The sequence below is a fragment of the Typopeltis vanoorti genome, chromosome 12 (assembly GCF_054136105.1).
Source record: "Typopeltis vanoorti isolate ZY-2024b chromosome 12, IOZ_Tvanoo_1.0, whole genome shotgun sequence".
Lineage (NCBI taxonomy): Eukaryota > Metazoa > Arthropoda > Arachnida > Uropygi > Thelyphonidae > Typopeltis > Typopeltis vanoorti.
This window is the reverse complement of record NC_143560.1, coordinates 69,377,606-69,402,537: the sequence shown is the minus strand read 5'-3', so window position 1 is coordinate 69,402,537 and position 24,932 is coordinate 69,377,606. Positions and strand designations below refer to the sequence as shown.

The following is a 24,932-nucleotide window of genomic DNA, read 5'->3' as shown; positions in this document are numbered from 1 at the left end:
AATAATATTCGTTTATTTGCTTTGAAGTGGGGCAAAGCAAATAAAAAGGACAGTGAAAGCTTCAATGCTACAGTGATAAACCGGCTACAGTTGGTGTAGTAGCCAGTTTATGGAAAGAAAAAATTTAGTTCTTCGACTAAAAACGAAAATCGCACAGAAGCTGCCAAAGGATTTGGATGACAAGTTATTAAGTTTTCAAAGATTTATAATTGCTAAAAGAAAGCAAAAAAATTATTTATTGTCTCAAATCGGAAATATGGATGAAACTCCCTCCAGTTATGTTTGATATGATCGGGAATAGAACAGTAGAATCGAAAAGAAGTAAAACTATTTCTTTAAAAACAACTGGACATGAAAAAAGCCGTTTCACAGTTGTACTTGCTTGTATGGCTGATGGTACTAAATTAAAACGTATGATAATTTTTAAAAGAAAAACAATGCCAAAGATCAAAATTCCAAGAAACGTTTTTGTCCATGTTCATGAGAATGGTTAGATGGACGAAGCAGGAGTTAAGCTGTGGATAAAAAATATTTGGAATACACGACAAGGTGCATTAAAAAATCCAAACAGTCTTTTAGTGTGGGACATGTTCAAATCCCATTTAACGGAGAGCCCAAAATTTTTATTAAGAGAGAATAATACCAATATGGCAGTGATTCCAAGTGGGTTAACTTCACTAATGCAACCGTTCGATGTTTGTATAAACAAGCCATTTAAAGACAGTTTATGAAAACAGTGGAATGCGTGGATGCAAGAAGAAGAGAAAAGTTACACAAAAGGAGGACAAATGCGACATGCGTCTTTGGTAACTATGTGTGAATGGTTAGCAAAAGCATGGGATGAAATAAAACCAGATACGGTAATAAAATATGTTAAAATATGTGCTATATCTAACAAATTAGATGGCTCGGAAGATGATTTTGTTTACAATGATGATGAAATTGATGCTAAATCTGATGGAGAAAATGAATACAATTTATATGACGATATACCAGAAGAAATTACAGAACCAGAGTACAATGAACTTTTCATACATTCAGACAGTGAAAATTAAATTTTAATTATGTAGTTACCTACCTATTTTCTTTTGTAAATAAATAATTATATAACATATAAATAATTTTTTCTGTAAATAAATTTGATATAAGTTGAAATATTTTTACTTATTTACCCTTTTTGTATATTGCTAATAAATTTAACGGAGTATGATACGTACTAGTTTTTTCTTGGAAAGCAATCAATTTTTGACCCAGCGTATAAGTCGACCTAGAAAATTTAGTACTTTTTTTCAATGCTGAAAAATCGACTTATACGCCGGAATATACGGTAAATGAATCTGGAGTTAGGTGTCTAGAGAGCTTTCTTCACCAAGAGTGTGGAAGTGCAAAGTCAAGAAAATTAAAATAATTTGTGGATATGGGAAGGTACCCATGAAGTGAATGAGTGGGAGAATGACCAAGCACAGAATCTAGTCTCTCAAGCAAAAATATTAAATAGAGTAGTCTATGTAGGAAATAAAAGTGGTTGAGGGCCTACAGGGATGCTCCAGTAACTATGTATTAATGTCAGAAATATCAGAATCAAAAGGGGGGGGGGGGGGAGTTTTTGTCATTGGTTAGTGCAACCTTACTAAAAGTTATAGGCAGTAGTAAGACTTGGCTAACAGCAGATAATGGGAGTAGAATGTGATGGATTTATTGTTTTCAGGGAGGTTAAAGTAGACAAACAAAATGGGGGGAAGTACTGCTGATGACAGCAGATTAATTAAATCCAACAAGATTAGGGGTCAATTATGCAGTATGGACAAAACATAATGGATGTCATAAGACTATTACACTTTTTTTATAATCTTTGTCAAGTAGCTTTATTTTATCCTCCTACATGTTTCGCCAATCCTTTTCTATTCCTCAGGGAATACAAACTAGTAAGCTAAAATGAAGGTTACAGACTAGGTTATAACTGATAATTCTAATTCATACAAAAAATTGGTATTGTGTGTCTCGTTAACGTGATTTATTCGTTATGGTTCATTACGTAATTGTTATGAAAGTTCATTTCTTTGATGTTTAATGTTCTGATAAAAGTTTTCCAAATTTCTGGTAAAATTAGACCTTGATTCTTGTTTAGGTTTTCAGTTTTACGGGCGACTGTAGCTGTTTCTTTAAAGGTTCTTGAATGGTAGTTATCTTCTATGTATGGCATAAGGCTCTTATCCCACTCAATATGATGGTTAGTAGAGGCAAAGTGGCATGAAAGGCCTGAAATGTCTTGTCTGTTATTTCTGACATATCCTATGTGTTCTTTCTTTCTCGTCTCAAAGCTTCTAGAGGTCTGACCTACGTAACTAATACCACATGAGCAAGGTATATTATATACTCCAGAGTACTTGTAGAATGGGTGAGGATCTTTCGGTGATCTTAAAAATTTCCGAATAGTGTTGATTGGTTTGAATGCCACTCTGATCTTATGCAGTTTTAAAAGGTTAGCTAATTTTTTGGAAAGGTTGCTGACAAAAGGAATCGTAATTGTACTGATGTATTGGACGTCATCACGTTGTTGATGTGGTATATCAGTAAAGAGAATCTTGTTATAGAGTCTTTTTGGGTAACCATTTAAAGAAAGTTCTCTGGATATTGTGGTTATTCGGAAATTTTTAAGATCACCGAAAGATCCTCACCCATTCTACAAGTACTCTGGAGTATATAATATACCTTGCTCATGTGGTATTAGTTACGTAGGTCAGACCTCTAGAAGCTTTGGGACGAGAAAGAAAGAACACATAGGATATGTCAGAAATAACAGACAAGACATTTCAGGCCTTTCATGCCACTTTGCCTCTACTAACCATCATATTGAGTGGGATAAGAGCCTTATGCCATACATAGAAGATAACTACCATTCAAGAACCTTTAAAGAAGCAGCTACAGTCGCCCGTAAAACTGAAAACCTAAACAAGAATCAAAGTCTAATTTTACCAGAAATTTGGAAAACTTTTATCAGATCATTAAACATCAAAGAAATGAACTTTCATAACAATTACGTAATAAACCATAACGAATAAAGCACGTTAACGAGACACACAATACCAATTTTTTGTATGAATTAGAATTATCAGTTATAACCTAGTCTGTAACCTTCATTTTAGCTTACTAGTTTGTATTCCCTGAGGATGCCAATAGAAAAGGATTGGCGAAACATGTAGGAGGATAAAATAAAGCTACTTGACAAAGATTATAAAAAAAGTGTAATAGTCTTATGAATAATTGTCAAGAAAAAATTCAACATAATGGATGTCAGTTTAATATGAAAAAGTGTAAATTTATGCAGTTTGGAATACAAAAATTACAAGCTGTGTATCACATTAAGGGAGCTGTACTCCCTTAATGTGATACACAGCTTGGTAATTGGTGAAGGTGGGGGATAGTAGTAGTAGTAGATAGAATAAAAGCTATAAGTTAGCTATAAAAGCTAAAAGATAAAAACTATCATAAGTATATATGAAAATAATCAAATACAAATAAGATTAAATCATGAGCTATCATGTACGAGAGAGATAAACCAAGGAGTCCAACAGGGATGTCCCCTTTCAGCATCTTTTATTAATATTTATCTAAATAAAATAATAATAAAATGGAATAAAAACTTCCACCCTCCTTTTTGCTGATGACCAAATAATAATTACAAATTCTGAAGATAACTTACAGAAAGATATTTTAAATTTAAATGAGATAGCCAAAGATTATGGAATGACAATATCAACAGAAAAATCAAAAATGATGGCCTTTAAAGGACAAGATCCAGTAAGAACTAAAATAGTAAAAGATAACAAAATTTTAGAATAGGTGAATTTATTTAATTACCTAGGATGATTACATACGAAAATGAAAAAGATATAAACCTAAAAATTGCAAAATATTTAAAAAGAACAGGTGTAATGAACTTTATATTTAAACCTAACCTAGTACAAAAACAAACCAGACTAAAATTATACAATACATTTGCCCTACCAGTCCTATTGTATGGAAATGAAATCTGAACAATAAAACAAAAAGACAAACAAAGATTATTAACAGCTGAAATGAAGTTTATGAGAAAAATTGCAAAGTATACTCTATTCAATCACAAAAGAAATGAAGAAATTATGAAAGAATTAAACCAGGAATCAGTAATAGAAAAAAATTAAAAAATATATAAACATAAATGATGAAACACATGGAAAGAATGAAAACAGAAAGATTACCTTAAATTACAGGCCATTACGAAAAAGAAAACCAGGACGTCCTCTTAAGAGATTCAATGATGACTTCTAAGGCCGGAACAGGCTACTCTGGGCCTAAATCCTTGATAAGCATGATGATGATGATGAGTAATAGATAGAGAGCTGAAGTTTCAAAGCCATATTGCTAAAGTATCCAGGGTATCTCACAGGATTATTTGGTATTGAAAAACACACAAACAAGCAGAGAAAAACGAGTTATCTTTCCTTGACCAGACCTGATAAACCCGTGTCTGGTCTCCTGGGCTTCTTGGAAATGTGGTGGAAGAGGTGAAGGAGAGGATCCATAGGTGGCTGACCAAGATAGTGAGTGATCTGTGGAATGCACCCTATGAGGATAGGTTGGGGTTTTGTGAATTGCAGAAGTTGGGTGATAGGTGAAGAAAGGGGCATATAATAGAAACATTTGTACTTAAAAGATTTTACAGAATTGATGGAGGGGGATATGTTTCAGCATTTGGTTAGAGGGAGAAGAACACAAAGTCATCATTGGAAGGTGGATAAGGGCATGGTAATGGAGAATGTTGAATGAATGAAATGGGTTGCCCCTGAGTCAGCTGTGAGTAGTGCATTGTCTGTTAATGGAGAGGAGAGGTATGATAGATATTATGTTCATAGTTTGGGCCTCCCATGATGAGTTTTAGGACTCCATGGAGATATCCATGCAATAATAATAATAATAATAAACACAGAAACACTACTATAGGTAGTGTTTCTGTGTTGAATATTCTCTGTCTCCATGAATTATGACAATTTGTTCTTTCATGATTACACATTGGTCAGCATTCATCATGTAGATAGTATAGACAAACTCCCATTATAGAGTAATTACTTTACTTAAAACTAAGGTAAAATAACACTCATTGTTTCAACCTATATATGTATCAAGGTCATCATCATCACGAATATCCCAGTGCTTCTGTAATATACCTTGCATAGGAGAAACAGAATGTATAATCTGAGTAAAAAAAAGAAAAACACAAATATCACATTAAATTAAGTTAGCACTGTGGTTTTTATTTATTTATTCGTATAGAGTTTCCTCCCTTTTCTCCCCCGTCCCTATTGGGACGAGTTGAGCCCCCTCATGGGGGAGTTAAGTATTTATGACTGTAGATCCATGTGTATTCACCGGTCTGGTTTGCCTGTTCTGGGGGACAAACACCAGATATAGACCAGATAAAGGTTCCTCGCATCATGGATGGGAATCGACCCCAGGTCTTTCCGACCAAAGAGCTTCATCTATACCGACTGAGCTATGGAGGCTAGCACGGCAGTAACAAATCAGAATGGAACAGTTAGTATAAACTTTAATGATGGCTGTGGACTTAGAGGTCTACTATGCTTTATGTACACTAATGCCAGGAGCTATTCAGAAAAGGGAAAGGAGTTTTTAGCATTTGTTTAGTTTCTATTAGCCAAAAATTATTGGCATTAATGAGACATGACTAAAATATTATATAGTTAGTGAGATGTGAAGGATATACTATTTTCAGGGAGGATAGAGAAACAAGAATGGAGTGGAGGCACTGTTGATGATAACTGATGAAATGAACTGCAACCATAAAGAGTAGTTTAGCTGGGAGTCAGCAAAAATAGTGCATTCCAGACAATCTGATGTGAGATAGAAGTGAACAGGACAAAACATATAGTTGCTTTTTACTGTAAACCAGGAGATGATTCCGATAGTATGTATTGGCAAATAAGCTCAATGAATGGAGATGAACAACTATGTGGGAGGGGGACTTGGACTATGGGAACATAGATTAGGAGGGAGCAACTGGAATTTATGCAGTTACGAAGAAATAATTACCTGAGATATCATGTGATGGAATGCTCTGGGGTTTGAGAGTTCCAGATCTAATACACCCTCTGTCCAAAAAGAAACCGAACTTTTGATAGAAAATAAAACACAGGCCAATTATAATTATTCCAGTTCATTTATTTCAATTAATATACTCTCCCTCAGCTTTGATACAGCATTTGACACGGTTAATTAATATATTAAATGAGCTTTTTTATATTGGTTTTTGGGATACTGTTGAGGGTCGTGGTTACTGCCACTTGTAGTGTCGTATCACTTTCCTTTCATTGGCAAATGAAGTCGGGAGAAGAGAAAGAAGTCACAAGGTGCTAAATCAGGTGAATATGGCGAGTGATCCAACACACAAACTTGGTTTTTGCTCAAAAAGTATCTTACAATGTTCGAACGGTGAGATGGTACATTATTGTGCAAAAGTGACCAGCTGCCTGCATAATGATATTCATGCTGTATGCGATGAATTCTCGCTATCGCTTCAAAACTTCGAGATAAAACTCACCACTGACCGTTTTGCCAGACGGAACGAATTCTTTGTGGATAATGCCCTGTGCCCTTGGAATTGTAGAAACAAATCAGCATTGTCTTTACTTTTGACTTCTCCAAGCGACTTTTTTTCAAATGCCCCTCTTCTGGTGGTCTCCACTCAGCACTCTGGTGCTTTGTTTTGGGCTCATATTCAAAACACCACGTTTCATCACCGGTAACGATCGTTTCAAGGAAGTTTGAGTCCTTACAAGCGGTTTTAATGAGGTCCTTGCAGTGTTCAATTCGATACCTTTTTTGGCCGTCGGTCAACTTGTGGGGAACAAATTGTGAATTCAATTTCCGAAGGCCCAAACTCTCAGTCAAAATGTTGTGCACAGTTGATTTTGGAATTACCAATTCATCTTCAATCAATCTCACAGACGATTTCTGGTTTTCTTTGATGAAATTACTCACTTTTTGGATGGCCCAGCTTTTCGTCGTCCTCAAGCATCTCAAAACCATTTTGAAATCGCTTAAACCACTCGTCAACTTGAGTACGGGATAAGCATTCATCACTGTGTGCTTTTTGAAGCACTTGATGCGTTTTTGGTAAAACTTTTACCAAGTTTAACCCAAAAGTCAATCGCAGTTCTCTGTTTGAAACTCATTTTCCAACCATTCATCAAAACACACTGTCACTCATGGCATTATAACTCAGCTTCTAATGAAACAAATTTCATAAAAAGTTGACACAACACTAATGAAGGTTGCCGCTTTCGACAACCAAAAGATATCAGAGGTGGCTCCACTAGTTACTTCTATTTTCGAAAAGTTCGGTTTCTTTTTGGGCAGAGGGTGTAATTGCATCAAACGATTTGTATGTAACCAAGATTACCATATTGCTGCCAGTTGATGCATAATCATCTGGTCTTGACACAGGAAGTGGCTAAATATGTGAAATTTTCAAACATATTAAGAAGATGTATATGTGGAATTAGAGGTCTGTTAAGTATTATAAACTCAGGAGATTGCTAGGAACAATGCTATGGTATGAGAAGGCTGCAAGGATTGGATGTTCATAGATCATCTTAGGTGTAAAAGAGTGTTTGAGGGAAGTAATAGTAGATTGCATATAGGAGGATAAATCAGGTGGGAGTCAAATGGATGAATATCATCATTAAGCAGCAGCCACCAAAAAAAAAAAAAAAAAAATGTACAGGGAATTCAAAGAGAAAAGTGATTAACAGCACATTGAGCAGCACAAAGCTTGAATTATATGGGTGACCAGTATGGTAAAGAAGGCAAAAATCAGTGTATAAGAGAAAATTAGCAGTGAAGGCCAAAGGTAACCTCAAAAAGTTCTTTCAGTATGTGACAATTAAAAAGGAAAATGATTTTGGAAAAAATAATTTTGATGAATTCTGATAGCAGGGAGGTAACTGAATCAGACGAAATGGTTAAATTCCCAAGTGAGTGCTTCATCTGGGTATATTATTTAGGCAGAGATATTGCAGTAACGAGAGGAGGTAAGGGCTTATTATGGAAATAGAACTAGATGAACAGGAGATGCATGGGATCTTACAAAACCTTGATGTGAATACAGCTATGGAATTGGATAGTGCACATTAGCTCAAGTATTATTAGAAGGTACTAGGGAATTGGCATGTCCCTTTGACGACATTGTTTAACTTAAGTCTCAGTTCTGGGTCAGCCCTAAGAGAAAATAGTTCTGTTGCATAAAGGAGGCTCCAAAAGCAAGGCAGCAAATTATTGACCAATGAGCATATCAAGAATGGAGGTAAAGTTATTGGAGAAGTTGTTTAAGGGAATGGGTACCATATGGGGAGATGTTGTCACCATCCAATACATTAAAGGCACATCCGAAAAGATTTCAAGAATTCTTAATAAACATAAACTACGCACCACATTCAGACCATGTAGCAAATTAGCAACCCTTATCTGCTCACCCAAGGACAGCATTCCCCCTTTATCACATCCAGGAGTCTACCAAGTACCCTGCTCATGTAATCAAGCCTACTACGGACAAACAGGAAGAACTGTGAACATCCGCATAAGCGAACACAAAAGATGCGTCCGGAATTATCACTATGGCAAGTCAGGCCTAGCAGACCATGCTCTGGATACCCTGCCCACAGGATCAACTGGAAAAACACAAAAGTATTACACAGAAGCTCATACAAGTCAGAGAGATTGTTCTTAGAAGCGACAGAAGCCCTGAAACACACTCCAAATCTCAACAAATATGGCTGTATTGCTGTATTAACTTGCCTAAGATCTGGGAGACAGCCATCTTAAGAAAAAACTAGTTTTTTTTTTTTTTTTTTTTTTTTTTTTTTTTTTTTTTTTTTAGGACTCTAGTCTTATGTGATAGCTACAATTTATTTTTTATTTTTCAGATAGAGGGCACCAAAAATCAGGACTCTAGTCTTTGTGTTGCTACTGCAATTTTGTTTAACTAGTCCGTTGATTACACCATGTTGTTATAGGCTTGTGTATTGTGACAAACTGTGTTTTTGTGCTCTGAAGATGCTGGTTATAACACCAGCGAAATATCAGCAATAAGTTAATAAATTAATTATTTACTTAGTTTCTGTGTTCTAATATATAGTGTTAAAAAATAAACAACATGTTCGACGAACACATAAGTCTGTCCACACATATGGGGAGAGGCAGCATGGTTTTGTTTTGTGAAGGGTAAGTCATGCCTCATTAAATTGCTCACCTTTTTATGATACGTGACAGCTGAGTAGTTCAATAAAAGTAATCAGTATACTGTGATACTGCTGGACTTTGCAAAGCTTTTGACAGAATGCCACATAAAATTCTGATAAATTAATTGCAGCAAATGGAGATGGATATAAAGTTGGTGAAGTGTGTAAGAGGATGGTTGATGGAGAGATATTAGATGGTAGTTGAGTTCAGTAGAAAGACTGTGACTAGTGGTGCTGCAGCTCTCTGTACTACTTTGACCACAACTATTTCATTTTGTACACTGATATTTGAAATGATCGGAAAGGAAATATTCAGTTGTTTACTGATGATGAAAAATTGCTTACAGCATTAATCTTTAGAGACAATGTTAATATTTTTCAAGATGATTTAAATAGACTGGCAGTACGAGCAAAGGAGAACAGATGACAGTTTATTGTAGTAGAGTGTAAGGTTATGCACTTTGGGCTGAAAAGATTACCAGCTGTGTTACCATATTGATGTAACTGTACTCCAGGAAAATTGATGAAACCAGATATTTCAGGGTGTTGGCAGATAAGGAGTTGAAGTTTAGAGGGCATATTGAAAAATTGGCTAAAGCAGCTCATCAGATCACTTGGGTGCAAAAAGAATATTGGGTTTTTTGGGGATGAGGAGGAGAATTCAAACGTGAGTTAGTTACCAAGATGGTAACAGATATATGAAATACATCTTATGAAGAGAGGCTGACGATTTGTGGGTTACAAAAATTGGTTTGATTGTCAGAAAAGGAGTGATGTGATTGAAACATACAAATTGCTGAAATATTTAGAGTATTAATGCAAAGGAAATTTTTCACAATAGGTTGATATTAGGAGAACTATGGCCCATTCTTGGAAATTGAGTAAGTGTGGTTAGCATGGGTGCGAGAACTAGATTTTCTTTTTTATTTGAAGAGTGGTGAACGAGTAGAATAGGTTGCCATAGTCTGTTGTGGCTGTCATGACTGTAAATGATTTCTGGGCAAAGTATGATAGATATACCTAGTCTAGCTATAAATTCTGTTACAACTTGAACAGTGCATAAACCTTTAATCTATCAATAAATCATTTACAGCTTTCATCACATACACACCATATGTATAACCTGTCTATTTCAAACATTGGCAGCACTCAATGTTTGAAATGGCTCCCATCAGTAAATCATTTACAGCTTTCATCATATGCAAATCATATGTATAACCTGCATATATCACTCATAACTCATGTTTGAAATGGTCCCTATTGCCTTCATGCACAACATCCAATGGAAATGCTGCCACTGCTTGCTCCAAATCCATGGTAATGCTGGGTGTAATTTTTTTTGCAGTCTACTTTCTCAAGCTCAGACCACAATTTGAAGTCCAACAGATTTAGATCAGAACTTCCAGATGGCCAATCAGATGGTGATATGTGGTCAGGCACATTCACTTCCAACCACTGTTGTGTGAAGGGACTGAGCCCTTTAGACTGTCCACTGACTACTGTCAAACATGGGTTGTTTGAGAAAATACAGGTTCCAGCACAGTGTCTTGATACACTTCGACAGAGATTTTGACCTCTTTCTTTCGGGGGACATGTGCTCTGCAACCATTAGGATCATATACCTAATCATTTTGGCAGTTAAATGACTCTTTAATGATGAAAACCCTCTCATCTGTGAAGAGGATATCTTTGTGTCTGTTTTTACATACTACCAGAGAAGTGCCTTTGATTTCATCACCCTCTGCTGCATACGTTGTGGTGTTAGGAAGTGTCCAGTAGAACAATGATAGACTCCCACTCCCAGGTCATCAATTAGTATACATGACATTGTTCTCTGCAAAACGTTCATCTCTTGTGACATCACATTCTGTGTTCTCACAGAATTATGGTGGAGGGGTGCCTTCACATACCTCACAAGCTGTTGTGTCCTAACACAGCATGGTCGACTTTTCTTTGGCAGTATGTTTTTTGTATCATTATAATGGTTAATAGTCTGCTACACAAACATCCCTAGTGTTTTTAGCTTGTTGAAAATAACAGATGGCTGCATTCCAGCCTTGTGAAGTACTCTTACAACTACGTAGTTCTCATAATCTCCCCACTGTGTGTTAAACCTGTACAACTAGCCAACACTCTACTGATAAACATACAGATGTTGGCTGTGCTGCCATTAATGGAACCAGGCTTGCGCAATTCTGTGGGTAGTGTTAAATCTGGAATGAACACTTAAATTATCTTTGAGTATTTCATTCAGGATTTAACTGAAGGGCAAAGAAATCTTCTAAAAAGAATTACTTGTAAATAGATAATAATAGAAATCCTTGTATATATAGTAATAATAGTCCATTCATGTAATTTCTCTATGTAAATATTTTGTAAATGGTCCTTAAATAACTGACAAGAATTAAGCTAACGTAGAGGTGTCATTGTAACAACAAGTTCAGAGTTTAGAGTAAACTATTGTAATCCGATTATAAACATGACCGCAGACAGTTGCTATATGAACCCAAGGCACGTGCACGCTGCCCACGCGGAAACGCAATGAGAGGAGAAGGTGCGGTGTGCAAGGAGAATTAGGTGGTGTCTGCAAATCAATGACGTATTAGGGAGAACAGACACGGAGCATATAAAAGTCTTAGCGACGCGAGTTCCTGGTCTTTTTGCCTTTTTCATTCCTAGTTCAGGTTTTGAGGTTTTCTCTTCCCCCCCCCCCCCCCCCCCCCCGCGGTTTTCCATGTACTGGGTCGTAGCTTCGAGGTGATGGAGTCGAGCGGAAGTCGTTCAGAGGCGGTGACATGGTCAAAATAGCGGGCTTGTCTGAGCATAGTCATCCATGCGACGGGACAAAAAGCGTACGCCAAAACTTCGTATTGCCCCAGCCATACCCTTCTACCAGACAGATTCTTGGACATAGGGTAAAGAAGTGATCCATGATTGAAATCACAGAGAAGGGCAAGGAACAATAGCTCGATGAATAGGGTGATGACCAGAAAGAAACCTACAAGAAGACACGATGAGAAGTATCACGTAATGAATTTGTCTGGTTGGTAACGTAAAGCTTTATTTCTTATTGTATTGTGTAATTCTTAGGCCAGGCTACAGTGTAAAATTTCCTGTGGATCGGACTTGTTAAGACAGATTTTAGGACTTCAGTACCTATTCCTCTAACAAGGAACTTTATAGTTATAGAAGTATAGAATTACAGGAATTGTCATTAATTCAAGTTTAGTTTGAAATCGAGGTGTTGTAAGTGCATTAATTGAGGAAGAAATAGAGCATTCATCCATATATTTGTATTAAGTAAGTGGGTTAAGGATAGTTTGGATTTGTTAATATCACCTAATGAGAGATACCGATTGTGAACTAGATCTTGTTTGAAAATTTTGCATAATTAATTTTGGGGACCTTTATTTAGCATAGTTTTGATTAACATGTATTGTATTTTAGAATGAATAAATTTCTTTGTTTCTTAACCCAAAATACGTGTATAATCCTCCACGCCAATGCACCCCCTGCTAAAAAATTGAACCTGTATAAGTAAAAACGTGGGAAACGGTCATGTCTGCTGTTTAGAATTATTAGTAAGGGCTTGTTTAACTTTGATATCTATTTTGAATCGTGATGATCTGTAGGTCAAATCCCTGACAAGAAGTTCTCTCTTGTATAGGAATCAAGATGGCACAGCTAAACAAATAAATTTTCTTGATTCTGAAAAGGACTTGACCCCAGAATTTATAGATCAGGGAGAATTCTCCTTGTTTGAAGACTTTGCACACGATGTAAGATTGAAGGAGATTCCACGAAGGGTTACAACAAGGGTGCAGTGGACAAAGGATATAGTTGAGGGTTAAACAAGACAAGATTTATCTTTGAAAGAGTTTTAAGAGTAGTCAATATAGAAATATAGAGTTTTTCATATATGTAAATGAATAAACAACATAAAAAATAAAAACAGCCAAAAATAAAAATAATAGTAGCATGAGGGGGAAAGGGAAGCTGTAACAGTATTTATTCAAGACTAGTGTAATGCGAATATTGGATAGTGGTTGGTATAATGTTTAGGGCCTCATTTGATGAGTCTGCAGGCTTCATGAGTGTTGCCCATGTAATAATAATAATAAGTTCCTTCATTATGGAAAATCAGGCCTTTCTGATCATTTATTTCAAAATGTCTTGAATGGATTAGAAAGGCACCCAGCTCATACATTATCCAAAAAAAAAAAAAAAAAAAACTTTTCTACAAAAGAAAATTCAAAGAAGTTTGTGAAAAGATAATCCATCATCCCAATCTCAGTGAGAATGATGGATTAACAGTCCCATTAGTCAGGTAGCCCTATCTGCAACCCACATAGTATGTAAGAATACAACCACAGAACAAGATAATGAAACTCCAGAAACCTCCAAATACAGAAAAACCTGGTCACTGGACTATAAACTGTACTTAAAAAATAACAAGACTGGAGAGAATTTAACTATTAGCAATTGATGTAGTTCCATTTATTTAAGTGTTTAATTATTAATTTTACTATCATTAGTATATTTTATCATTATTTAAAATTTGTTCTTTCTTTTTTTCTTTTCCCTCACTAGAAGTTACATTAAAGTCAACAGATAACACAGTAATTATGGCATAGCCTACTAAAGTATATTATGATGTATCATTGTCCAGTGTATATTCATGTGTTCCTAATGGTATTTTTGATATAAAGGTCAAAATGTTGATTATCACTTTATCTTAATTTTAAATAATTGCTAGCACAGGAGTTTGTCTCCATAATTTCTATGTAACAAATGCTGACCACCATGAAAGAAACAATTTGAAAGTGTTTGAGTTGTTAACAAAAAATGTTCACATTGTTTGTAATAGAAGTGGAAGAGAGCATAATTTTGTGATGATTTAATGTACTTTTCTTTTAGTTTTTTTTGTTTGATTTCAGATTTTAGTATTCTAAGAATTACAGTTGAAAGGAAATTCCAAAATGTTACACAAGTGTATTTTATATTGCCATATTCTGAGCATTATAATCTTTCTCTTAGCAGATACTTTTCAATTATTTCTTTTATAGATGGTAGATCGTTTAATGGTTCATTTGCAAGATGCTGTAAATAACATAAAACAATCTTCTAGTGAAGGCATTATACAATATGAAGAAGTATACCGAGCTGATGGTTATCTCAGTGATGCCAATAATGCCAAACAAGTATGTTTTTCCACTAGTTTGCTCCTTTCAAGATAGTGTTAGTTTTGAATGAATCTTTTTTTTAGTATTACAATAACAGGCAAGCCATTTATCATACTGAATTTTGTTTATTTTAATGTTAGTGTTGTTGTTGTTTTTGTTATTAGAGCTGATAAGAATGTGCTGTTATTATTATTAAATTGTTGTTCATTAGCTTAATTTTTTGGTTTTCAACTGCAGGATTGTCATTGTGCTATACAAGTTGAGTGCTGAATTTACTAAATATATCAGTGACATGTTTTGAAGTTTGTTAATGGATCTATAGAATAAGCAACACTTGTTACATTGGATTGCCATTATATATCGAATGTTGAAAATAAATATGTAAGAACAGAGTAAGGGAAGCAAACCACAAGATGTATAGTATTTTTAGTTAATCTAAAAAAAAAAAAAGCCACTTTCTTTCAGTGTTTGAGGAAGTCTATAGGACCAGATGATATCCATTATGAGACAATCAAATATCTTTTACTGTCTTCCATCATTCAGCCACTCCAAGTCAGAACTCCTGCATATATGACTAAGAGAAATCTTCTCCTATCGTACTGGAATCCAAGCACTGTATGCCTCCTATGACATCTCTCTCTCTCTCTATTGTTGTCAAATGTGCTCTAGAGTTAACACCTGTCCTGCATCATCTCTATAATTTATTATGGGTAGAGTGGGGGTAGGAAAGTTCTGATAAACACTTAGAGCAAAAATGACATTAAAGCAACTAATATAACAAGAAAGAACATACTAGAATATAAAATCATAAGTTACCTTTATAACTCTGCTACTCGTATGTTCTTTCTTGTGGTTATATCAGTTGCTTTAATATCATTTTTGTTCTAGGTGTTTATCAGAACTTTCCAGACCCCCCCCCCCTCGTGCATATCTGGTACTTAGCCCAATGAACAGAAGCAATCTGATATCTATCCTTTTCCAAAAAAAAGGTGAACAGAAGTGTGTCATCTAACTACTGACCAATTGCCATCGCCTCTGTCTTCTCCAAAATAATGGAAAAAGTCATCAATAGCCAACTCTTCCACTGCTTAGAAGCTCACCAAATAATCATTGACCACCAGTACAGATTCCACCATTTGAGATCCACAGCTGATTTCATAACTTACATCACCCACAACTGTACATGTACCATGGAAAGGTTCAGTGAAACTTGTGTTATCATCCTCGATATTTCCAAAGCTTTCGACAGTGTGTGGTATCAAGGCCTACTATATAAATTGCCATCCTTTAGTCTCCCTGCCATCCTAGTTAATTGGGTAGCCAACTTTGTCTATGGTCATTCTTCTCTGCGAGTCATGGTAGATAGCTCCAACCCTTCAAGTCTCTTTCCTACTCTCTTTCTCCTGTACAGAAATGACCTATTCATAATAATCACTAATCCAATCCACAGCTTTACAGACGATAATACTCTCCACTCATCCTACTCATTTGACAGATCATGCAGTACTCTAGCATACCAATCTACAAGATCATCCAGTAGTGCCTTAAGCATTGAAGATGACAAGGTTGTCCTCACCCCATTGAAGGATAGTATGTAAATCTTTCAATGGAGTGAGGACAACCTTCTCATGTTCACTGTTACCAAAACAGTCTTGCCTTTTCTCAAGCAAAAGAGATCTCAGCTCACCTACCCTCTGTAATACACATATCACCAGTCAAGATCAGATCTATTTGCCTGGCCTAACATTTACCTCTAGTCTTTCCTGGGATAAACATTTCACATCAGTAGCCTCCTCATCAAAGAAACTTGGCATTCTCTTTCATTCAAGTGCCTATTTTACACCCAACCAACTCTTAACTATATATAAATTCTAAATTCACCCATGTTTAGAATTGTGCTCACATGTTTGAGGTGGTGTACTTAAAACTTCCCTTAAAATCCTTGATGCTGTCTAGAGATAGGTTCATTGACGATCCCTCTCTTACAGATTCATTTTATCTCACAGGCACAGTGTCTCAGCACTGCACTTGTTCTACAGATACTTCCATGGTCACTCCTCCAGTGAATTGGCAAGTATCATTCCTTCACTTTCAGTTGCACCATGTTAATAAACAGTACAATAAGAACAGTAGCTTCCCAACATCTCTTCACCGTGAAACTGCAAACACACCAAACTGGCTTTTTTTCTTCCTCCTTTATTACACTCACCTCTGTCCTCTAGAGCAGCCTTCTTCATGAAGTATTCTTAAACAACTACAACCTGCAACTCTTCAAAAAAAAAAAAAAAAAACTTCTCAGTCCTCATCTGCATTCCACACATGGCATTAATGTGCTTATAGGTTCTTCGACTTTCCTGGCAAAGTCCAGAGAGTCTTCTATGAGGCTTAATATCCAGATTTTTGAATCCAAAAGTTCTATCAACCCGTTGTCCAATAACTCTGATGACGAGTTGTTTGTGCAAGATCTTGGGGAAAAAATATTTGACTAGAAACATCCTTCAAAGATGCATCCCTCAAGATCAAGTACTTCATTAATTTTCTCTTACATGAAAAAAATATTCACCATAGCTTTGGAGGTCTTGGAGAGGAACTTCTCTATTAAGAACTTTGTATTTTATCGAACCCTTTCAAGTCTAGATGGTAATTACTCTGTGTCATGATCCTTTCTCCGAGACGAGGGAGTTTCAAAGGATTTTGTATTTTTAACACTGTACAGAATCCTGCAGAGACACAGAAACAGTACTCTCTAATTATTGGATCCCATCCATCATTAGGCAGTCAAAACTGCATCAGGTTCACTTTCCAAACATAACCTGTTCCTACTTTTTATGTTGAAGTGAATGAATGATTGCTCACTCTTTGACAATGTCATCTGTCTCTGCAATATGCTATTAAAATAGCATACTACTGCAGATTTTCCCATATGGATAAGTATTCTTTTTCAAATGAGAAAAATTTTATAACAAGCATCACTGATGTGTGCCCCCTTTAGTCTATGTAGTAATTCTTTAATACATAGACTAAAGGGGGGCACACATCATATATAGACATACCCCCCCCCACCCCCACACAAACAACATTCCACGTTAACATGATGCAGCGTCATGCAGTCTCTCTGTGTACAGTCAAGAGCAACACTCCACCCTCCCTCCATCTTTCAGGAGCAATTACACATAGCAGATTACCATCATTTTCTACCAGTCTATCAAGGCAGTTCAATATCAGTGTCTAGTGAGGTCTGCTACAGTAATATCTGATTGGATCTCACTGGAATGCTGCAACTCTGCTGAGCTGTATACCACAGAGCTTGCAATAAACTATATAAAATTGAAACACTAGTAAAGTAGCATTATTTACACTGATTTACTAAGTTCTCTACAAACTATAAGTGTGCTGTGGTATACTACCCATATCTTGTGCTGGCTTAGGATCTAACAAAGGGAAAGTTCCAGGTGGAACCTCCTTATGTGATGTAACAGATGTTGGACTGGATCTGTTATATTGTCTGCCTGTACCATATACTGATTACAGGCAGATTATTAAATAAAAAGTAGTATCCTGATGATGAACATTATGGAATAGAGAGACCTATGACAAACTGTACCAGATAGAGGCTGCAAATAAATTATGGCAATTCTGTCTATACGAGAGATTGTAAAAAGGAAATTGTTTTTGTTCAGCTCTGCCCAGGGCATATTCATCCACATACTCGTTCCTTGTTCTTTAATGAATGCAGCCTTAATTTTTCCATGTTCAATAGTCTGCTTGAGCCTTGTGTGCTCAGATTTACCAAAAAATTTAAAAACCGAGGATATGTTTGATTTATCACATATATCCAGGGTTTTTAAATTTCTTGATAAGATTAATCTACATCCTTGTACATAGAAATATTTCAAACCAATACTATACAAATTTTTATATATAATAAAGTTTTTCTCATCATATTGATCTCATTTTTTTCATCATTCCATTGATATGTCCCTGAGCTGCTTACATAGCCTCCCATAAATCCGCTCCTTTGTAGTTTTATATAAGGAGCGTTTACCTTTACCAAGATCTTCTCACTAGAGATTACATTTCAGTTTTGTCTATATAATCATTGGAAGAATCATTTGTCTATAATATGTATAATCTTCCTCTCCTCCATTGGAAGCAACTTGGATGCTTAGTTTACTATTTTATTCCAAGATATTACCACATCAAGCACTTCTGCCCTTTTTTTTTTTCTTTCCTCTATCACATAAGTTTGTCTCCCTAAATAGCTCTGGGCCTATCTTCCATGATGTTCCCCATCATTTGATAATATTATATACCTAACTATTTCACAATTCTCCTTTCAACATTTTCAGATGCATAGTAATGGCCAAAATGCTGTATTCTGTTAACTTCATGCTACACAGCCTCAAAGTCGTTTGCCCTTTGGAGCACTTTATCTCTTGCCACTTTTGCTCACTCCCCTGTCATTTCTGTTGCCATCTTTTTTTTTCTTCTTTTTTTTTTTCTTCTCTTATTCTCCCTTTCATAACTTGCACTGGTGTCTTATTCCCACCTTTACCATTTTTTCTATCCCTTTTTCATTATTTTCATTCTATTTTATTTTAATATTCTAATTGGCAGCAGTCTGAATGTGTGAATAATCTGGAGATTTTTTAACTGTGATATATCATTCATATTTCACTTATCTTTCTGGATACCCCTCAATGTGAGACGCCTGTTCATGGCCAGTATCAATGTGGAACACCTATTCATATCCAGTACCACACTAGGAGGGGGACCTCCTAGTGTAGCACTGGCCATTTCATTCTTCCTTTTTTACCATTTTACTGTCCTGTCTTCCTTACCACTATCACTAGGATCTAATGCCCTGCTGCCATGTTTGCTGTGCTGTGCAACCTGTGGACTTCTGGAAAGGGAGAAGATTCTGGTAGTCTTACACTATTTTGGCTTCTGGTTTGGAAAGATGGGCATTCCTTGATGACCTGACATGGATAAATTGGCTAGAGGGTTTGCATGCAAGAGTCATAAGTCTCCTAGCCCTTGGTCAGTGAACAGGGTCCAAGATTTGCTGGTATATCATCTAGGGTGATCCTGGCATTCCACTGTGGAGTGCATTCATTGCTTGCTGAATAGTTGGTGTTCATGTTTTCTATGATGGGTTGGGAGCTCTGGCACCAAAAAAAAGAAAAAAAACCCTTGATTATGAATTTTTCATCCTCAAGTTCTTAGTTGAAACCCTCACAAGGTTTCAACTAAGAACAGATACTGTAGATAAATCACTGCATAACAGAAGTAAGAAAAACATGACGTGACACCAGTATAAATGTACCATTGTTTCACATCATCCATGCAGCAGTTGAAAAGAAAATAGGGAAAATGCCACCCTTCTTTAATTAAAAGGGTTTAGGACTGGCAAGATATCCCCAAACACTTAAGAAACTATGATTTGGTATTCTGGTGGAAACATGATGTTAGCAACACTCAAAAAACTACTTGGAGCAATATCAATGGGTGGAATACCAATTACAGCAACACTTCGTTAAACACTAAACTCTTCTAGAGGAATGATATCAGAATGAGACCTCCTTGATGTTCCAGACGAGGAGATATATTCAGTGCTTATAGATCAAGAATTGACTTATGAGGCACGTTTTGATATGTAAGGATGGTCACTTGGTTCCAATGAGGAACATCATCCTTACTTTCAATACACCCTATCCTCCAGTATCTGAAAAAACAAGTTCTCTCAACTGTCCTGTTTTTGGCTTTATATTCCTAATCTCCTGAGATGCTTTTAAATATCAACATTGTTGACATTTAAAATTTCACAGTCTGAATGTGTGAAAGACTGTGAAATTCTTAAGGAATTTCACTGTTATTCATAAGAATAGAACTGGAGATGGTCCTGCTCATGGTGGAGTATCTATCCATCATCATACTCTTTTCTGACATGTCAGCTTAATACTGCTCTGGCAGTAGTAGCAGTATGCTATCCATGCAATTTCTTATTGTAGTATGTTCCATTTATTTACTACCAGGTTGTGTGAGTTAAATGAGATTGAACTTGATAATCTTATATTGCAAATGCCTCATCTCATACTTCTTATGGGTGACTTTAATGAACCCAACACTCTGTGGTGTAATGTCAACAAGAATAAACAAGGGCATATCATTGAGCAAATGCTTGACAATAATGACCTCTTCCTTCTTAATAATAGACTCAATACCTTCTTCCATATGCTTACACATTCATATTCTTCAAGATCTTAGTCTGCTCCCCTCCCATTTTTCCACTATTCATGCAGTATATCAAAGAGAACATCTATGGCACAGATCATTTTCCTGTTATTTGCACTATATACTCACAGGAACCATGTTCTCCTGCATGGGTGCCCATATGAAAAATATACAAGGCTGCCTGGAATATTTATTCCCATCTTTAAAAATTTAATGCTGAAGCTGTCAGTCAAACAGCTATCAGTGAAACAGTGAAGTATGCACAGATAATATTGTTCAGACAGTAATAGCCACAAGTCCAAAAACATTGTCTCAATTTCCACTGTGGTTGATGCCTTTTGTGGAACCTCAAGCACAAAGCAGCCAAAATAAATCAAATAAGATGAGGTGTAGTTTGTAGATTCCCTTCAAATCAAATCTAATAGCTTTTAAACATGCTAAGTCCAAAACATGTGTTATATGTCAGAGTCAAAAACAATCTTGGATCCAGTTAACATCATCATTTAATCAAGCAACCAGTGCAAAAATCATATGGGATAAAATCTGGAAAATGAAACATACATATAGAACATGCCATTTTGCTTACCTTATAATATAATGGATGTGTTTTGGGGTTATCCCAAAGCTATTGCAGACACTTTCAGAGTACATTTTTCTAGAATCTCAGCAACAGCTTCATATCCTCTTGAATTTTTAATATTGAAAGATCAAGAGAAACAGCAACCAAACTTTTCTACAAATGGGCTGGAGCCATACAATCAGCTATTCATTAAGAAGGAACTAAAAAACAAGCTTTTTTATTCTCTTATGTCACTGCAAGTAGGACCTGATATCCATGATGAGATGATAAAACACTTTCCATCGTCTATTATGGATTTCGTTCTCTTAACATACAGAATGTTAGCAGAGGAAGAGTTTCCGGATTCTTGGCATATCAGTTTTCATTGCTGTCCCAAAACCAGGAAAGGATCCAACACAAGCAAATAATTATTGACCTATTGCTCTAACTAACTGCCTTTGTAAGATATTGGAGAAAATGGTAAATGCCAGACTTATCTGGTAGTTAGAAAACAGTGATCTACTCTCCAGTACACAATGTGACTTTTGTAGACATTGTTCAACATTGAACGATGAACAGTATATACAAAAGTTACATTTTGTAGGCATTGTTCAACGATGCACCATTCGGTCCATTTAGAAACGTGTAACAGACACATTCCTGAAATGAGAACAGCTGGTTTCAGTATTCTTTAATATGGAAAAATCTTATGACAGTGGCATATTAAAAGACTTCTATAACCTAGGTCTTATTGAATACTTTCCTGTTTTTATTGAAACCGTCTTCTAGAAAAGACTTAAGTCTAGCCTTGTCTTAAGTGTGACATGACACTCTTTGCTGTCAAAGTTAATTCATTCACTGAGGAGCATAACTCCACAGTAGGCAATGTTCTATATGTTAATTATTTCACAATTTACTCTCACTCTTGTAATATGTTACTCCAATAATCCCAATAAAATCTCTCCCAGAACATCCTACATGGAATAGTATCTTTTCTCTTCTCTTTGAAGCTCATTATCACACACATCAGACTCCCATACATTCCTTTGTATGCATGTAATATGAGGGCCATTGAAAGGCAACCTCTACAAGCAATCAATCATGTCTCTTTGTGGGCTCTTAGTAATAGGTTCAGGTTTTCATTCTTGACAGAAGTGTAAACAGATACTTCTGTCAAGAATTAGAGTATTATTCCAGTAGCATCAGACTCCATGTTCTTAGAACTCATCACTAACTTAAAGCTGCATTTCTAGCACACATTTGTCTGCCAAGGGAAAAGTGCAAGAGAGCATTGTATCTGCCTTTGGTCCCTGTCATCAACTAAATGGTGTGTGTGCATCGATCATCATTACTTCACTTTTATCATGCACTTGTACAATCAAAGCTGGATATGGGTCCCAAGTCTATAGTTCAGCAAGACAGAGTAGCCTTGTGCAGTGAATTGAATCCTATCCATCATCAGGGAATACAGATAGCTATTAGTGCTTTTTGCAAGTTACCCATATGATGGAATTAGCTCACATCACTCTACTCGACAGAGCAAGTTTATTTGACAAAGCAAATAAACTTGCTCTGTCTCTTAGAAACAGTCATCTCTTAACTATGCCATGAAAATAAAGTCTCTCCCAGAGCATCCTACATGGACTAATATCTTTTCTCTGCTTTTTGAAGCTTATTCTCTCTCTCTCTCTCTCTCTCTTTCTCTCTCACACACACACACACCAGACTCCCATACATCCCTTTGATATGTTTGGTAAAGAGATGGAAGCTATTAGCATCAGTGTTGACAACATTACCTGCACTAAACATAACAGCATTCTTTCATGGTAGGTTTTCCACTTCATCATGCAACTTTTTGCTGTGCTAAATAAGGAATTCTGGCACTCCATCATCTGTCTCCATGCAGTTATTTAATGTACACAAAACAGAAGACTGAATTCTTTCTGACCTATACTTATTTTTCAAGATTTTAGATCTCTGTTGATTGCTGCTGCTGTATTTCCTGCCTTTATCATGTCCAGTCAGATCCAACTTGATTGCATTATGTTCAGTTTATTTTTTTATATTCTAAACTAGGGGCTCCCATCATTAGCTCACATCACTCTACTCGATATTGTCTTCCATTCAAGAAAATTGAACACTAAATATGAGAAAATTATTCTCATATTTAGTGTTCAATATTATTGCTACTTCTTTTCCCTGAGTGTTATTGCCTGAATATAACATCTTGTATTTGTTGCTTAGAAAGATCTCACCTGTTTTTGTCTTCTTTGATTTTGTAACACCTATCATGTCAATCTAGTACTTATCCAATTTTTCTTTTAGTTCCATTTCTTTTCCATTGATGATGCTTATATTGATGGTGACAATCTTGGTTTCAGCAGGCATGATATTCTATCATGTTGTATCTTCATTTGAGTTATAGTTTAAGTCAGTAAGAATACAATTTGGTCAGCTAAATCCAAACTTGCCACCTCATCCTCATTGTTCATATCCAGGTAGATACCCAACAGGATGCACTATGAGAAGGTGAGGATTAGCCATCAGATCAGAAACTCTGGTCCGTTCTCCACATTCCCCAGTTATCCAGCCTTCACCCTTAAGCTCTCCTACTAAATGCTAAAAATATATACTTTTATATTCAGTATATTCTTTTATATACTGAATATAAAAGAAAACTGCTACAAAAAAAAAAAAATGTATGACTTATGCACACACTCATTCAGTTCTTTACAGGCAATGTTTGACAGCAGCTGTTGCACAAATTGAAGATTCTTAATTTTGATATTCAGCTATTCTGGATTTTTTACCCACATTGGAATTAAGGGAAATGAGACTGCAGATGAAGCTGCTAGATCAGCTCATACATTTACCAGGTACTGTTTGTCAGTCCCATATGCAGACAGTTTATAAGATCAAAACTAATAACTGAATGACAGTCATCATGATAGGAAGTACTGACAAATAAATTGCATAATATTAATCCTGAAACGAAGCATTAGGAATTAAGTCAATGTAGAAACCAAAGAAAGAAAGTTGATCTTGCTACACTCCGCATAGGTCACAGTCATCTTGCACATGCTTATTTAGTAAATGTTGATGACCCGTCTATGTGTAAACAATGCAACATACTTCTCACAATTTTTCCATGTTCTGATGGAGTGCCAGCACTTCACTCAAGAAAGTTGTGAATTTTTTTTCTACTCTGGGTAAGCCATATACACTCAATCAGATCTTAATAGACTCAAATAAATTTCATGAAGTTTTTAATTTTTTTAAAAAAAGAATTAATTTATACAAACACATTTGATTATAAATTCTGTTTATATGTAGAAATTTGGGTTTTTATACATAATATATTATTTAGTAATTTTTTTATTTACTACTGTTTATTATTAACTTGCATACTACTTTATTCTTTGGTTTGGCATAATATGCCCTTTGGTGTCCTTGCACTAATAAACTCCTAATCAACCAACTGGCCAACTTTCTGGATGATGTAAAATATTTTTACCTCTTTAATTGCTGATACAGTTGAAATGTAATATCAAACATACAGTGAAAAACAATATTTGTTTATCACTATGTTAAAATATGAAATATTTCAGAATGAATGATTCATTTTCTTCTCCATTATACAAACATTGACTAGCTTATCTG

The 24,932-nt window shown here is 35.7% G+C and overlaps 1 protein-coding gene across 2 annotated transcripts in view; it reads left to right on the top strand.

The window, feature by feature from the left end:
• The window catches only part of LRR (capping protein regulator and myosin 1 linker 1 leucine rich repeat protein), a 917,109-nt gene that overhangs the window by 463,300 nt on the left and 428,877 nt on the right, over window positions 1-24,932 (top strand). For both annotated transcript variants that reach the window (XM_090401192.1, XM_090401191.1), the window contains exon 21: window positions 14,363-14,497. In XM_090401192.1, coding sequence (XP_090257318.1) covers window positions 14,363-14,497 — 135 coding nt within the window. The remainder of the gene's footprint in view (window positions 1-14,362; window positions 14,498-24,932) is intronic.